At 37.3% G+C, this 17861-nt stretch overlaps 1 protein-coding gene across 1 annotated transcript in view; it reads right to left on the reverse strand.

Annotated features, from left to right (window-relative positions):
* Positions 1 to 967: 967 nt before the first annotated feature.
* The window catches only part of XIRP2 (xin actin binding repeat containing 2), a 73795-nt gene continuing 56901 nt past the window's right edge, over positions 968 to 17861 (reverse strand). The window contains exons 7-9 of the mRNA XM_025275631.3: positions 7926 to 17247; positions 5705 to 5838; positions 968 to 1035 (exon numbers count right to left, since the gene is read on the reverse strand). Coding sequence (XP_025131416.3) covers positions 5744 to 5838; positions 7926 to 17247 — 9417 coding nt within the window. The 3' untranslated portion in view covers positions 968 to 1035; positions 5705 to 5743. The remainder of the gene's footprint in view (positions 1036 to 5704; positions 5839 to 7925; positions 17248 to 17861) is intronic.

Below are 17861 nucleotides of genomic sequence, written 5' to 3' on the forward strand. Positions count from 1 at the left end.
TGTTTATCTAGAGTCATAGCCAGCACGTTTCTTGAGTAAGTCTTTTCAGATTCAAATATACCAAGTAACTCCGAGAGTTTAGAAGCATTTTCTAAGTTTTCAATTTGATATTCATTTGCAGTGTAGTACACTTCACTTGACAGTGGCAATAGATCAGGAAATTCTAAAACAGATGTCTTCTGCCTGTAATTATTCAGATATGACGCTGCTACATAATTGTTATTATTATTCTTATTCAAATTCTCTTTACGATTTTCTGGTACCACCTCATCATCAGTGTTAGTAACCTGCAAAACTTCTGCACCATCAGGTTCATTAGCTTTTTCATTTCTCTCTTTCTCAGCACTCTGCACAACTGCATTATTGTTGTCATTAAGATCCATTTCACTTTTCCTCTTATTCTTCTTGTCTTCGGCCTCATTCACCTTATCTTGTACGTCCTTATTTCCTTCCTTCTTCTCTTTTCTTGCTTCATATGCTTCCATTTCTTTGACTCCTGTAACATCTTCTTTCTGACGCATATGGATGGACTGCAGGCATGGCTGCAGGAAAGAAATGTTATCTCGTTCTTGTCCCTTGTTTTCCACAGTTTTCATGTGTTCTATCAGTGATCCACTTTTAAATTCAGCAGATGTAGGGGTTGTCATTTCCGGTGGCCATTTAGGTTTACTCATTTTGAGCTCTTCCTCAAGGGGGAAGGTTTTCTTAGGTATCTCCCTGGAAGGAGGCCAAATGATTTTTAATTTTCCCCTCTTTCCACGTTTTTTCAAACCATCCCTTTGCTCTTCACTGTTACCAGCATCTAAATGTTTATTAAGTTCTCCAAGCATGGGGGTATTTTCCACATTGTTTTTACACATATTTGGTTCTTCATTAGGAGTAAAGTCAACTGAGCTGCTTTGATTTTTGCACTTCCATCGATCTTTATGCTGTTTGTGTCCAAAACCTTCATCATAATTTCCTTTTGATTTGAAAAGTTGTTTAAAGTGAGGTTTACAATATATTTGTCCATGAAGTGAGGCATAATTTCCCAAACTGTCAAAAAGAAAAAACATTTTTAAACATTTTATATATACACTGCAAATTCTTACAGCGTTAGGGAATTGATTATTTCGAGCAATGAATCAGAGATTGAGTACAATTAACTTACTGGCAATAGGAACGTGCCTATTAATTGAACATTCCTGTTAGATAATATTCACCACTAATGCCCTCTATAATACTTGTCTTGCAGTAGTCAGAATTTCATGCTGTATGTCAGGTACCAGTACAAAAGGTGCTATAGTGTAATGCATATGTAGTTATAGATGATGTAAAATGGTAGGACTAAATCTTTGCTAACTCGGAGAATTGTGAGGGGCTACAGTTTTCAACAAATCCTGAATAGCATAAAAAATTAACTATTTGAACTTCCTAGTTAAGTGGATTTTGAATGAATGAATTGGAAAGCTTGTCTATGCAATTTTTTATCTTGTCTCTTTGGAAATATTAACAAATAGAAATGCCTGTTAAAATTAACATCAAATTTAGTCAAAGGCAGCAGCATCATTTTTTTAATATTTCTGAATCACTACATAAAAATGGAGAGAAAAACTAAAAACCCAAGGATAAAATTACAACAAAACTAAGTGACAAGGTATTCTCATCAACCTCAAAATACAAGGAGGGAAGGACAAACCAATATCAGCTACAAGACTAGCATAATAGTCGCATGTGTGTGCATGACAACAGAGGGAGAAAGGAAGGTGTCTGATGGACCTGAAAATATGAGACTACAAAATAATCAATATTTCCTGGAAAGTATCACATGCCAATCGGAGAGCAGCAGCTCAAATTGGGAGAGGTTTTGGCATTTCAATAGCCAGTGAGAGTGCAAAAATCCTGTGGCAGGAAAGTCTGAAGAGGCTGGAGAAATTAAACTCAAAACTGACCCACTGGGATTGTTTAGATCCTACACTGTGAAAAATAAACATGGAAGTGGAATCAAAAGGGAGGCGATCAATGATGACAGAAATCAAAAGGTCCCAGTTAACATGAGGGAGAGAACTCAAGACAGGAAATCCCAGGAATCAAGGCACCAGAGTTTTTTGAACAGTATAAGAAAATTAGAAAAGGTAGCCCTGTGAAGTTGGGAAAACCATCCTGAATTTTGCTTCCTTCCAAGATTTGCGTAAATTAACACCATATAAAAATAAGCAACAGCAAAGTATCAAGCCCAAACAGCATATAAAGTTATTATGAGAAGTGAAAGAATAAGGAGCATTATCACTGTAGGCAACGAAAACATGGTAGAAAAACATGTTCTTGAAACATCAAACTTTTAACCTACTATTTCAAAATGAGCTAAAAGACATTAAGAAAATGATAAAAGACCCAAAAGAACAGCATGAATTGTAATTAGAAAAAGTAATAAAGAAGGTATCAGGTATCAAGAAGAAAACAGAAAAGGAAAAAGTCAAACATGTCAGCAATAAAAACCAAACTAAAAGAAAAACAAGAGCAAATCAATAGGAAACGTCTTAAGAAAAATATGGCTTTCCTGGTGGCTCAGATGGTAAATAACCTGCCTTCAGTGTGGGAGACCTGGTTTCAGTCCTTGGGTTGGAAAGATCCCTTGGAGAAGGGAATGGCAACCCACTCCAGTGTTCTTGCCTGGAGAATTCCATGGACAGAGGAGCCAGGTGGGCTACAGCTCATGGGGTTGCAAAGAGTCAGACACGACTGAGCAACTAACACTTCCATTAAAGAAAAATAGGAAAATTAAAAGATAAAAAATTTATAATCATAAACGAAAAATATATAATAGGAGTTCTTGAATAAGAAAATAAAATTATGAAACCAGTTAAATACTAAAAAGCTATAATTTAAAGAGCATTTCCCAATATAAAAAAGAATGAAATTACATACTGAAAGATCACAAATTGTTATCAGTATGTAAGAACTAAAGGAATAAACTTTCCATGAGCCTTTTCTAAGGAATCTACTTGAAAATAAGCTTGAGCAACCACAATAACTAAGGAAATGTCAACATAAGGATTGTGGGTTAGATTAAATACACTGTTATATATTAACTGAGATGAAATGAGGGCATAGATGGAGGTAGTATAACATGTAACAGCTACATATGATGACACCAAAGACTCTGTACACTATTTTAACAAAATGGGGTGTGAGTGATCAGTGGAGCAAATACAATTTTTAATGCTTTGATAATCAAATTAGTGGTGCTGATAGCTTTGTTTTTCTAAAACTGTTGTTCAAATGAATATGGGATAGTCTAACTCTGTTAATCTCCTTTGTCTTTGAGAACCAGAAGCCCTGAAGTAGAAGAAGATACAGCTGTAACGGAGAAGAGGCTAAGCAAAAGCTATGAAATTCTGAATTCAATTTGGAAACATCCCTATGAATTCCTATTTTTTTCTGTATATATAAATATTTACTAGATCTTAACACTTAAAAGCTTAGAAATAGTGATCAACTCAGTAGAAACAGTGTCAAGATTATAGTCTTGAAATATTTCACATTTCTCACTAGAAGAAACCAAGGCTTAGAGAAATGACTGATTCTGCACCTAGGCCAGTAAATGTATAAGATGAGCATGGGACATCTAGTCCTATCAGATAAAGAGGAAGTTATCACAGACAACTTGGGTTCTGTCAAAAGGACTCAGGAGACAACTTGAAGTAGCTTCCACTGGCCAGGTATAGAGTAACTAGAGTTTCAGTAATGATGATAATGGTTTGTGTAAACATGTGTAAATCTGTAAGTTTATATAGACATTAAAATATCTTAAAAGTGGTTATCTCTAGGAGATAAGAAACTATTATATGAAATTGTTAAATAAAAAATTGATACATTGACAAAACTGATGAATAAAGGAAAAGAATTATGGACTTATTCTGCCTTTTTTTAAATTAACTGTATCACCGTGTAACCAAATACCAAATACAGGGAAGCATCTTCTGTGAAAGTATTCTAATAATAAAAAATAAAGAACAAAATTTGAGTATCGGCATTTTGCAGACATCATTGAATGGATATAGGTATTACAAGCTTTAATATCTGCTATGTCACAAAATGAAAGAAAAGCTGACATAATGTATTAAGTATACTCTTGTCAATACTCCCTATGTTCTTCCAAAAGGAATCAAATCTTATTTTAAACTAGAATTAATCTAGAACCTGGATTCAGCTTACAGTTTTTGAAAATACAGAGGATAAAGGAGCATATGAACTGCAATATGAGTGTGTAATCAGCAATTCCAGACTGTGCAAAACTCCACAGGTCAAATGTCCTGGGTCTTTCACAAGTAAACAATAAGGAATGAAAGGAATGGATGGAAAGCCTATAGATTATTTTTAAAAAAGACTTGAAAGACTTGAGAGAGTTTTTTAAAAAAGGATAAAACCAGAGTACAGAATTTAAGAAAGCACATTTGGGTAAATAAAACTATAAAATGCAAGGAAACAATTACTATAAAGGATGATATTTAGTCATAGGCAAGAGACTGGTTATGTTTGCAAAGGGCAAAGGGAGAAAAGAGCTTCTGGAATGGCTAACAATATTGTATTTCTTGATCTTGATAGTGTTTATGAAGTGTTCACTTTATAATTTAGTGAGCCACATATTTGCTTTGCTTGGTTTTCTGTATCTGTGGGTGTTATACGTGTTGTACTGTGTTTAATTGCTCAGTTGTGTCTGATTCTTTCTGAGCCCAAGAACTGTAGCCTACTAGGTTACCCTACTCCATGGGGATTCCCCAGCAAGAATAGTGGAGTGGGTTGCCATGCCCTCTCCAGGGGATCTTCCCAACCCAAGGATTGAACCCAGGTCTCCCGCATTGCAGAAAGATTCTTTACCATCTGAGCCACTAGGGAAGCCTGGGTTTTATATAATGCTTTTTAAAAATAGCAGTCATTGAATAAATATTTTTGAGTCCTTATTGTATATTTGGGTTTACTTGGTACTGACAAGACAAACATTAACACATTTCCTACATCCAGGGACAATTACACTAGACTGTGTTAGAATGGGGCGAGCACAGGAGATGCTGTGATCCATACACAGGGGTAAAAGCAGGTCACTTCAAAGACATAAAGTCTCAGTTGAGGTCTGAGGAATGATATGGGGGTGAGGCAAGGGAAAACTCCTCCAAGGAGCAGCAACAACATTTGGAATCAGCTAGATGAGCGAGAAAAAAAAAAATGACTTTGAGGAACTGAAATTCAGTCTTCATGAAAAGCAACCGGCAACAGGAGGAAGGGGTGCTGGGAGATGAGAAGGGACAAGATATTGAATCGCTTTTTAATTCATATTTATATGTTAATTTTGGGAATAGAGGAAGCCATTATATGTTTAAAACTGGAAAGTGATCCCAGATTTGCATTTTTAGAAAGATCATTCTTACGCAATGGAGCATGGCATTGGGAGCGGTCGGTGGTGGTGAGAGTTATTTCTCTTATCTATGTGATCTTCATGCTTGGACTAAAGGGTCCCTTCTGAATTTTATTAAGAAAGCAAAACGTCAAAAGGAAAAAGGTAACAGCCATTCCGAGCAACACAGAAAATGACCACATTTCCATTTGTTGTTTTAACTGATGGAAACAGGATTTGGAAAAACTGACATCTTTGAAGAGACATGATGTTATAAGTATACTGCAAGCTCTTTGACTATTTGTGCCCCAGGCCACAAAACAGTTTTACCTCAGTTTACTGTTGCAATGACGGCAGCGGAAACAGGATTTATGAAAACTCTGCCTGTCTGCTACTAGGCACTCCATTGGATAAACCGTCTTTTGACAAAGTATACATATTTCCTTGTCTTGGAGTTGCAGTTTCTAAAAATAAAAATGTATAAGAGCTTATGTAGTACTGTTTTCAGTCACATTGTAAAAACAAAAAAAAAGCAACAGCATATTAACTGGCCATGCAGTTAGTGTAGAAAGCTCTAACACTACTGGTCTCGATGTTCCTTCTCTGGATGTAGGGCATCTACCATTAGGCGTAAGGTTCTGGTACAATCAACCTTATTCTGGGTTCTCTACTATTTATACATGGGACAAGTTAATTTTTATTATTTTAGGAAATACACATGAGTAAAATGTGTTCACTAACTTTAATACACTGAAAAGGATATATAGGAAAATCGGCCACGAGGAGACCTCCTGAGACCACTTATCATTCTAAATGACTGAACTTTCTATGTATATAAAAGTTTATACCTAACTTGGTCTAAAGTTTTAGTCTTTAAAGTATTCTGTAGAGATTTTTCTAAAATATATCCATATATCTTTTCAGCTGATATTTTATTTGTTTAGGTATTTTCTTGATGACTTAGTGTTGACTCTGTGACACTAATTCTTAACAATAAGACGAGACTCCTAAATACACTGAACTATTCAGGGCTATTTGTCCTCAGTCTAAATAGCTTAAGATTTCAGGGCTTTGGGGATTCTTATGCCTCTTATGATTTGCCTACCTCCACCAAAGTTACATGTGAATGCCAGTTCCTATGAGTAATAGTAGTTATATTACCAAGTGTTTGCATAGTTATATTACCAGTGTTTGCACAGTGGTTCAAAACTGACACAACTTTTGCCAGAGTATTGTTCTGATTCTCACAACTCTTCTGTAAGAATAAGCTTTTGTAGTAGTTTTATATATGAGCATATATATGCACTGTTCTTTATATAAATAAATATTATATACACACACTTTAATGTTTTGATGCTCAATTTGGGCTACTAAGAAATCTCCTTTATTTATTTTTTTCTAATAGGAGACATACTTCTATATTTAACACCAGTTTCCTTGTATTTTTTTATGTCTTTAGTTAATAGAAACTCAGCATTTGAAATTAGACAGCTTTGCTTAATTATGCCAGAAGCCAGTACATTAAGAAATCATATTAACCTGATAAAGTAGACACATATGTTGCAAATATGATAAGGGCAGAATTATTAGTTTCAGCAGTTTTTATTTTTAGGCTTGCTATTTCTTTCAATCTATCTAAAATAATGGGCTACATTAATTATGTCAAATCGTTTTATTGTGAAGCCTCATTAATTGTAAAAAGGAGGAAAATATAAAGAAATGAGCTGTTCTCTGATGTTAAAAAATCTGTACTAAGTTCATGTGTTTTAAATCTCTCTTCTTCCAAATATAATTATATTTTAAAATTATTGTCCACATTTATCTGTGAATGAGGCCAATTGAGCTATAATTTGGGGTTTAGGAAAGGCAAAAGAAAATCAATTATAAGGGGAAAAATAGCAGTGGCATTAGAGAGCCAATTCCATCCAACTCAACAACAATAATTAAATATACAAAAGGTCTAATTCCATACTACACTTTTGTCAGAGATCCCAATCAATGAAAATCCTTAAAGCACATATGCAGAGTGTAAATTGTTTCTTGGATTATTACCAGGTTGTATTGAATGCAAACTCAAACACCACTTAAGTCTGATAGTTAAAAATCTATCAATAATAGGTCAAGAAATATTATCTCCTATTGTCTTTAACAAGTGTATAAAATAATATTTTATTAAGAAATACTCATAATGTACTAATGGTATACAATAATTAATAAATATAAAATCCATATAATAATGCTATCACAATAGCAATTCTTATTATACCTGCTGCTTTATCTAAAGCCTTATTTACCTTGACAAACACAGGTCTCAATAACCTATATAGTAGTGTTACTCTCACACAGGGCTGGTGAATCATATTAAATGCTTTTGTAAAGAGGAAGTAGTAAAAGCAAGCATGGTAAAGGGAAGGATAGCAACAACTAGGGAAAGCTGTTAGTTTTACGTTATGGTGTTTAGTTCTTTCCATGTACTCTTTTAATTGCAAATCGTCTTAGTTCTGTGCCTTTAAAGGGTTAATCTTACTTCACTCTTTGCAAGGTCATTTACCACGCATAAATGCAGATTCCTCTTGGAAGGTGGTTTCCATCTCAGTTGCAGAAGCATCTGAGGTTGCATATCCCAAGTTTTTAATAACTCTTTCACTCTCCTGCCAAGTCTGTTGAAAATTCCTCCTGAGTTCTTTAGGTGAATCAGAAACATCTAAAATGTGGCCGGCGATGACATCCTCATAGGTGGGTGGGGCGTGCTTGAAGTCAAAGCGAGATCTGCCAGCTTCTGAGCCATGTGACGAAGAGACTGTCGTCTTCGACCCAACAACCTGACTCTCAAATGCATCCACACCTGAGAAATGTTCACTGAGAGACCTTGTTTCAGAGCGTATGCTGGGCAGCTTAACGGGCATCATTTCTTGTAGCTCTCTAGGACGACTGTGAGAAAAACCCGTAAAGCTAGTGCTTTCTGAAGATGTTAATCCAAATTCCTCCTTAAATGAACGGCTTTCTTGCTTTATATTACGATTTGCTTCTCCATTTATATAAGCTCTTCTATTTGACTGTGTGTCAAAACTTAGGCCATCCTCAAATCCCCTGAACCACCTGTTTATTTCATGTTCATGGTCACTCATGAAATTTTCAGCCATTTCAACAGACCTGTTGGCTGCTTCGTATCTCTGCGCGTGCTCTGATAGGCGAGGTCCTTCGACTTTGCGGATGATTTCCACTGCGTCAAAACTCTCAGTATCTGCTGGCACTATGTCTGTAGCGGAATTTACTCCATCTTTGTGAACGTAAGTCGACCTTTTCTCCACTTTCCTTACTTCCTCTTGAGCTTCCATGGATTCTTTGAAAGAACCACTGTCAGCATGATTTACAGTTATAGGTATTGTGATTGTAGGTGGAGAGTCCCTACCACGAGCCTCTATCTTAATTTGACGGCGAAGTGTTGCAGGAGACGTGATGATCTCAGACCTCTTCTCCACAATGGGAACCGGGGTTATCGATGAGCATGGGATGATCCCTCTGGATAACTTCGCAGTGGTGTCTTTGAGTTTCACAAGTTGTTCAGAACGACTCTTGGGTGGCGAAGGGGAGGTACTTGCTTTGAGGATTCTAGTTGGTTGTGACGGCCTTGGTGATGGTTCAGCAAAACTGTCCTTTTTAGGGGACTGGGAAAGCTCATCCTTGGGAGAGGTTTGTGTTCGTCGGGCGGTAGACTCGATCGTTATGAAAGTTGGTGACGATGGGCGTGTTTTTAAAGATGGAGGAGGAAGCTTGGCATCATCTAGTTTAATTTCCTGATGGGTTTTCACTTGATGATGAGCAGTAGTTTCTTGATGAGTTGCTACTTGGTGGTGCTCTGCTTTTTCCACAATTGTATTTTCTTTCTGCTGGGTATTTTTATTATAACTGACATTAGCATTAGACACTTTAGATAATGTTTCATTAAGACTGGTAGCTTTATTTCTCTGCTTTCCCGCTTTAGACGATATCATGGCCGTTTGAATTGTATTTTCACAGGACACAAGCATATCCTCTGCCTGAGTCTTAATGTGTGTTATTTCTTCTTTGATTTTTTCTATGTTATTCTCCATAGCAATGCGAACTCCATATTCTCTTTTTTCTTCACTTAATAGCCATACTGGAATAATATTTAACAGCATCTGAAATGTCTTAAGGCCATTTTTATCTGGTTCTGCTTCAAACTCTTTTACCCTAGACAGAATCTGTTGTAGTTCTTCACGTTTTCTCAAGAATTCCAATACATTTACAGCACGTTTTCCATCATCCTGCTGGGATTCTTTCGCAGAAGAGAATAAAGATTTGTTCTGTGTCATCTCTTGCTTTGACTCTTTAGTATTAGAAAAGACTTGTTTCTGTTGTATGCCCTTGACGCCAAGATATTTTTCTTCCTGAAGATTATTATTTGGCTGGGGCAATTTTTTATGTTCAACTTGACTTTCAAAAGACTGTGTATGTGTTTGCTGAAAATTCTGAGTCTGAGAATCAAGATGTGCCTCAGTAACCTTTTGTTCGACTACCTTCTGAGCTGATTTATTCAAGTGCTCTTGTTTTGTTTCAACTATTAGACTTTCTTTTTTTGGACCAATCATTGGTGGTCCCTGAATTGTTTCTTCACTTCCTAGAAGTTTCCCACTCGCAGATTCTCTAAATTCTCTTTGCTTCTCATGAACTATTTTGAGCTTACTTTCATGGCTTTTCCCTGTGGTTTCTGTAGGCAATTGTATTGTTGCTGTCTTCTCCTTCGCAGGTAATTGATAATGTTTTTCAGTCACTGATTGCATATAGCTACTACCTTCAGTCCTTGCTTCCGTTCTCCCGGTTTCCTGGTACTGTTGTTTGGTAATGGTTTGAATATCAACTTCAGATTGCTTTTTATGACTTTCATAGCTGTGGTTTGTTTCATCTAACTTATGACCTAGAATTGGAACCTTCATGGTTTTAACTTTGAAACTGGGGGAAACTGGTTGGCTTTTGGGCAAGTGCAACTGCTCCAGATGCTTCTGTTGTGTTTGCTGGATCCTATATTCTTGCTGACTCTGTTTAATTTCACAAGCTGATTTAGATTGGATCATACCCTTTGAGCTCTGCAAAACTTCCTTTTTCATTGTATCTTTGCCTTCCAAGGTTGCTGGAACATGTTGGAGCCTCTTGGCAGAGAATGTCACTGCCGGTGTTGTGGAAAGCTGGTTATCAGTACAGACCCCTAGATCTTGAGAAAGACTTTGAGAGACTGGGTTGGTTTGGGCCACTGTGACCTCTGAATCCATTCCAGTTAGGGGGAACTCCTCCTTTGTTTTTTGTAACACCACTTCCTTTTTCAACTCTGATACGTTTTGATTTTGGCTCTCTGTTCTAACTATGTTGTAGCCCGAACTCCCCTGTCTCTGTTTTTCAAGCTCTTCTCTTTGTTGTCTGTATTTTTCTTCAGCAATCATTAAAGGTGTTTTAAATTTTCTCATATAAGGTTTTGGACTTTGCTGCCCTGAACCTGCTGGAAATGAATGAGATTTTATGAGAGGTGCTATAGGTTTTTTCTTGGGTGGTGAACTTTCTGGAACTGCCTGTGAGAAAGACCTTGTAGAGTCCATAGATAGTTGCTTTCTTTTATCAAGACTTTTGCTAGATACATTCTGCATTGTCTCTATGTGTTCACTGCTAGTTGCTGTTATTACTCTTTTCTGATCCTTTGAGGGAGTCATTTTACATTCTGTATCTGGCAGAGAATTTTCCAAATCAACTTTTGGGGAACTATGATTCTTTATATCTTCTATCTGCTTCGGAAACTTGGGTTTGGGGAGTGTGGGAGGTGGCAAACGTCCTCCAGATTTTCCTGTTGTGATTTTAGCCTGAGAGCTTGAGGCTTCTTCTTGGGAGTATTGTATGAATGTTCCATTATGCTTTTCTTGAACAGAAGAGGAAAGGAGATGTGCTGGTTTTAGAGCTGGAGCTGGAGGAGGAGGGGGCGGTGGTGGAAACGTGGATAGACATTCTCTTTCAAATTTCTCATCTTCTGGTGGTGGAGGAAGAGGGAGGCCTGGAAAATTTTCAAATTCAGCCTGTATCTTCTCAGTGGACAGTGAAGGAGGAAACACATTTTTTTCAGGCAACATCATTAAAGGAGGTGGAGGAGGAAGAGGAAATTCAATTTCAGATGATGCATTGGAAGGTAGAGGAGGAGGTGGAGATGGAGGTGGAAGAGGGAACTCATTTTCCTTTGCATTATTTTCAGGGTTAAATTTGATTGGATTAAAGGACATTTCCATTGCCATTTTTAAGTCTTTGGAGGTATTTGTCTTCATTAGAAAGTCCTGGCTCTTCAGATGAATATCAGTCTGCTTTTTGTCAGTTGCCTTAAGTTGATTGTGGCTTTTTTGGGAGACTTTCACTTCTGTTACATTTGACATGTTTTGATTCACAGGCAAAGTCTGCCACCCTGGTTGAGGGGTCACATTCTTTTTCATTATATCTTTATTAGAATATTGCTTTTCTTGTTTTAACAGAGTCTGCTTCTGAAAGTCCTCTGAAACCTCACGTGTTTCTCCAACCATCCTGTAGACTGGACCCTGGGTTAAACCAGGCCTAGAGCTTTGTGTATCTGTTGATGTTTTAGTGTTTTTGGTATTTTTAGGACTCTTGACAGGGAAAGCCTCAATCTTCTGGTAGTCATTCCTCAGTTGGCAAGTTTCAGTCTGTTGCTTTCCAATTGTTTTATCAATAGATTGCAAAAACACAGCCTCCTTCTTCTGTTCTCTCTCTGTCTCTGCTTCCTTGGTTTTTCGATGTTCCCTAACTGACAGGGTTGAAGTCAACTGTCCGCTTACATGTTCATCCCTTAGATGTTGCTCTGTCGTGTTATCAGTCCAGATACCCACTTGGTGTGAATTAGATAGTTTTCTAAGGTTTTTCTCAAGAGCATCATTGTTTTGTTCACGATCTATGACAATCTTTACAGGGCCTTTGGGGGCTTTTGGAAGATTAACCTCAGTTCTTTCTTTCATTAAATCTCCATGACAAGATTTGTTTATAGTTTGATTGAGAATGTCTGCTCCCTCCTGCCACCTGGCTGCTGGCTCAAAGGGTCCTGGTCTTGGCTGCAGAATGCTTTTTTTGTCCCTCTGGACAGCCACCTGATGAGTCCCTGTTTTCTGCTCTTCTTTGGATCCTGCCATCACAGTCTGCACTTCATCTTTGACTGCACTTTTATTTACCTCTTTGAAAGCTCTTTGTGTTTCTTTTAGATTCCTTAATGATGCCTCGAGGTCATCTAGGATAAGCTCCTTTTTCAGTATTTCCGTCCTTGTATGTGCAGTCTTTTCAAGGCATTCAATAGCTTTCTCAATATCCCCAGGGACGACATCAGGCTGTTTAGAATCTTTCCATTTTTGACTTGATTCCTTAAGTGACTTGAGGGTGGTCAGCATGTCACCTTTTATAATTTCTTCTGTTTTAGCCACTGTTTTCTGACTTACGGCCTGGCTGAGGGAGTTTAGGGTTGACTTCACATCACCTTTAATAATTTCTTCTTTGGGTAACTTACAAGATGTATTCTGAGGCTCTGTCAGAAAAACCTTAACTGTATTATGCACATCTCCTGGGATGATGTCAGTTTCATTAACAGTACGTTCAACCTGAGATTGCCTTTTCTTTAATAACAGTTTTGTGCCTTCTACATCACCACCAATGATTTCTTCCTCTTTTTCTTGTTTCCTACCTGTTAGTATTTCATTTGAGCCTGTCTGGAGTTGTCTGAGATAATCCAAAGCTCCAGTTTCTATGCATGTTGTAAAAAACTGAACATTTCCTCTCTCAGAGGCATCAATTTTAGCCCTTTCAGATATTTTATTGTTTGATATGGAAGATAGCAAATTATGAATCGTACGTTTTACATCACCCCCTACTATTTCTTCACGCTTCATTGTATCACCAGCATTTTCATGAAGAAGACAATAGATAGTCATGTTAATATCGCCTCTTTCATCTTCCTGAATCAAAATACCTTTCTTTACAGATCTTTCCTCAGAGAACAGGTTTTTTATTGCTTGTTGGACATCACCACTCACTATCTCTTCTTTTTCAGCATGAAATTCTGTTGATCTGTTTAATAACTGAGTTTTGGTCAGATTAACATGTCCCTTCTCTTCTTCACTGACCAAAATCTCTCTTTTCTTACAGTCTCTTTTGGAAAGAAGGTTCACCATTATATTTCTGAGGTCAACCTTGATAATTTCTTCTTTCTGTATCTCAGGTGATGCTTGATTCATTAGCTTGTATTTTGCCATTCGAACATCCCCAACCTCATCAGCTTCGATGATGATTCCAGGAGCCTCGATAACTTTTTGAGAGTACAGTTCTCCTAGGGTTTCTTTAATGCTCTTGCCAATAATTTCCACCTTTTCTACCCTATTTTCAGTAAATCTGTGAAGGGGTGTGGTTTCAAAGAGCCATGTAGTTGTCTTGACATCAGCAGGAGGGATTTCTTCCTTGGTGATTTTTGTGATGCTTTCATCTGCTTCCTTAATAGAATCCAAAGTTTGGTTTTCAAAGAGCCATACTGCCTGCTTCACATCACCTTTCTGCACATCTTCCTGGGTGACTGTTTTGATATTTTCATACTCTGACCCTTCTCCTCTCAGTTCATCTAGAGTATGGGTCTCAAATAGCCAGGTGGATGTTTTAACATTGCCCTTCTGTATTTCATTGACACTTACTGTTCTTACATAAGTATTCTTATCCAAATTTTCAGACTCAAAGAATTGTTTACTTTTCCTTACATCCCCACCTTGAATACAGTCCACAGTGGGCACAATATCACGTGACTCCTTTGCAATCTGATCCAGTGGCTGGGTTTCAAATCTGTATCTAACAGAACTAACATCCCCCTTCTGAATGTCTTCTTGTGTGACAGATTTAATCACATACACAGTCTCAGATTCATTAATTGAGTCTAATGGTTTTGTTTCAAAAAGCCACCTTGTCCCTCGTACATCGCCATGAATTACCTCTTCCTTTTTAACTGTAGTCACTTCATGATAAAACCCTTCTCGATCTTGAATTGCATAGAGTGGCTGGGTTTCAAAGAGCATTCTGTAGCTTTTTACGTCGCCCTTTATTACTTCTTCAGTAATTGTTTTCTTGGTGCTAATATAGTCCGATTCTTCTTTAATCTCATCTAAAGAAAAAGTCTCAAAAATAAAGCATCCCTTTCTTACATTTCCACCTTGTATGTCTGTCACTGTCTTAACTAATTCATCACCTTCTTGACTTTCTTTTATCATATCAATTGGTTGGTTTTCAAAGAGCCACCTACAATTTAAAACATTGCCTTTCTGAATATCTTCAGCCTTTAGGGTTTTGATCTTTCTCAAAACCTCCTCTGAACCGGAACTTATAGAATCTAAGGACTGACTTTCAAATTTATGCCGCATGCTGGAGACATCCCCAGCTTGGATATCCATTTCTATGGCTTTGATCTCCTTTCCTTCTTCTCCTTGTATGCTGTCCAAATTTTCTGTCTCAAAAAGGAAACATGTTGTACGAACATCCCCACCATGGATTTCCTCTTGTTTCACAGTTTGCAATTTGACTGTTGCTTCAGAGTCATCTTTTATGGTATCAAGTGGCTGAGTTTCAAAGAGCCAGGTACAGGCTTTGACATCTCCCTTATGAATTTCTTTACTGCCAGTCATTAGTGAAACTTTTTCATAAAGAGATTCCATTGGCTGGGTTTCAAAAAGCCATCTACAGGTTTTGACATCCCCTTTAACAACATCAGTGACTTGTTCAGTTTTCCTTTCTACTTCTTCCATATTGCTAAAATGTTTAATCGAATCAAGTGGTTGGGTTTCAAATAGCCACTTAGCAGATTTTACATTCCCAGTCTGTATTTCTTGAGCAGATATTCCTCTAATTATCTGATATTTATGAATGCTTTCATCAAACTGATCAATGGGCCTTGTTTCAAAAAGCCACCTACAGCTTCTTACATCACCTCTTAGGATTTCTTCTTGCTGGACTGTCTTTACTTGATGGTATTTTCCAAGGTGATCTTGAATGGCATATAGTGGTGTTGTTTCAAAGAGTGCTTTATTTAACTCTACAGCACCTCTTGTGACTCCTTCCACCTCTATTTTATGTGATGCATCAAATTTAATCAAGTTGTTTGATTCAAAGATATGTGTATAATTCCTTACATCTCCTCTGTCAACTTCTTCAAGTTTCACTGTTCGTATGTACTCTTTTTTATCTTCTCTAATCTCTTCTAGAGGTTGGGTTTCGAAAATCCATTTTTGGTGCCTGACATCCCCCTTTTCTTCTTCAGAAGCAGTAATTTTTTGAAGTTTTCCTACATCAGGGCTATCTTTTAAAGCCTCTATTGGAAGTGTTTCAAATAGTTGCTTAGTAGTTTGTACATCACCCCCTATTATCTCTTCAGACTTTAGATGGTCTGCATCAGGAACTTCTTTCAGAATATCTAATGGCTGTGTTTCAAACATCCAACACTTTTTAGAGACATCTGTACCTATTACTGTTTCCTTTTCAATGATGACCTCTTCTGTCTCTTCTTTGATTTTCTCCAAAGGTTGAGTTTCAAACAACCACTTGGCCCTACTCACCCCACCTTTGACATTTTCTTCCATGGATATTCCTCTGACGACTTTAATTTCTGTTATATCTTTGTTAATTGTGTCTAGGGGCTGTGTTTCAAACATCCAACGTGCTGTTCTCACATCCCCCTTTTCAACATCTTCTCTGTGAACAGTTTTAATTTCTAGCATTTGACCTGAGCCATCTCTAATAACATATAATGGCTGCGTTTCAAAACATTTTATACTTCTCTTAACATTCCCCTTAATTTCTTTGAGCTCAGATCTGAGTTGCAGTAGGTGCATCTCATCTACTGAGTGAAGTTGTCCAAGTTGATCCAGATGTTGAGTTTCAAACATGTATCTCACAGTCTTGACATCCCCCCCAGTTATGTCCTTTATGGCAGTTGCTATTGATTCTTCTTGAGTTTGATGCAGTTTATTCATTGAGTCTAATGGCTTTGTTTCAAACATCCACCGGGCTGTGTGGACATCTCCTCTGGCAAGCTCAGGAATTTTCTCAGCATGTTCCTCAGTGCCAGAAGAATGATCCCCCAGAGTATCAATGGGTTGGGTTTCAAACATCCATGTGGTATATTTCACGTCACCACCAGCGATGATTTCTTGATCAGCAATGCCCTTGGGGATGCTGTCTTCATCTGGAGAGCCATTGTTAATGGAATCTAATGGCTGATTCTCGAAGATCCATCTCATGGACTGCACCTCCCCCTTCAGAATTTCATCCCACTCCACGTGTTCTCTTTCCGAGTTCAGACCTTTTTGAAAACTGTCATTCGTATTTTCAAAAACATACCGGGCTTGTTGCACATCTGCTGAAACTGAGCTCCCCGCATTCATTTGACGAGAAACAATCTCAGAAACCTCACTGATATAATCTTTTTCTAAGTTTTTCCTTAACTCGGGATGGATGTGTTTATATAAACGGTTTAATTCATACAAATTTCTTTGTTTGGAGTATAATTCTTTGGGGACTGGTGGTTTTCTAGGAGGGTTGGGGAGTTCAGGGGACTGGGAAAATGCTGTCACATCTACTGGAGGTTGAAGCATGTCAGGTGGGGGAGGAGGAAATTCTTCTGTCTTTTCCGAAGGAGTGGCATTAATTTGTGCCAGAGTTGAGGAAGTGGCACTGTGGTCACTGTATTTGGTGGTTGATGTTTCCTTCCTCTGGCTGGTTGAAGTGTAAGAAGTAGAAGAGGTACCCACAATTGATGATGGCTTTAAAGTCTCTTCAGATTCACTTTCCATCTTTAAGGGAGAGAAAATCAAATCTTATAAAGAGTATAGTGATGGAGACTTTCTGGGCACTGCCTTTCACCTGCCCATGCTACGATATCTCCATTGGGAACAAGAGGTGATAGACTCCATTTAGAGACCTACTTCAAAGCAAAATTCAGTATATGTTACTATCTTTCCTATAATCCATTTGCACTTTTTAGAATTATATTCCCTATTCAATACATCAGGAACTCAGTATTTTAACATTTACCCATAATCTTGACTGTCTTTCCTTCTTTACTTAATGTGCTATGCAGAGTAATCTAGAGGGAAACAATTAAAATCTTAAAGTACTTTTGAGGGTTGTTTTGTTTTCCTTGGAATTTTAAACACAACAGAGTAAGTAGATGACATTTAAAAACTGGCTTTATTACTTTATCTAATGTTAATTATTAAACTTAAGTACATACATAATTTTTTCTCCCCTAATTTGCTTTAGTGAGAAAAGTTTTAATTCTCTCTACTGCTTTTCTCATGTAGAATAATATTCTTCATCTGGAACAGAATAAGTACTGGTTCAGGATATTTTTTTGCTATTGGAAAACCTGTTCATTCAATAATTTGAAAATGTTATGTGTTTACAT

This window comes from Bubalus bubalis, chromosome 2, assembly GCF_019923935.1.
Source record: "Bubalus bubalis isolate 160015118507 breed Murrah chromosome 2, NDDB_SH_1, whole genome shotgun sequence".
NCBI lineage: Eukaryota > Metazoa > Chordata > Mammalia > Artiodactyla > Bovidae > Bubalus > Bubalus bubalis.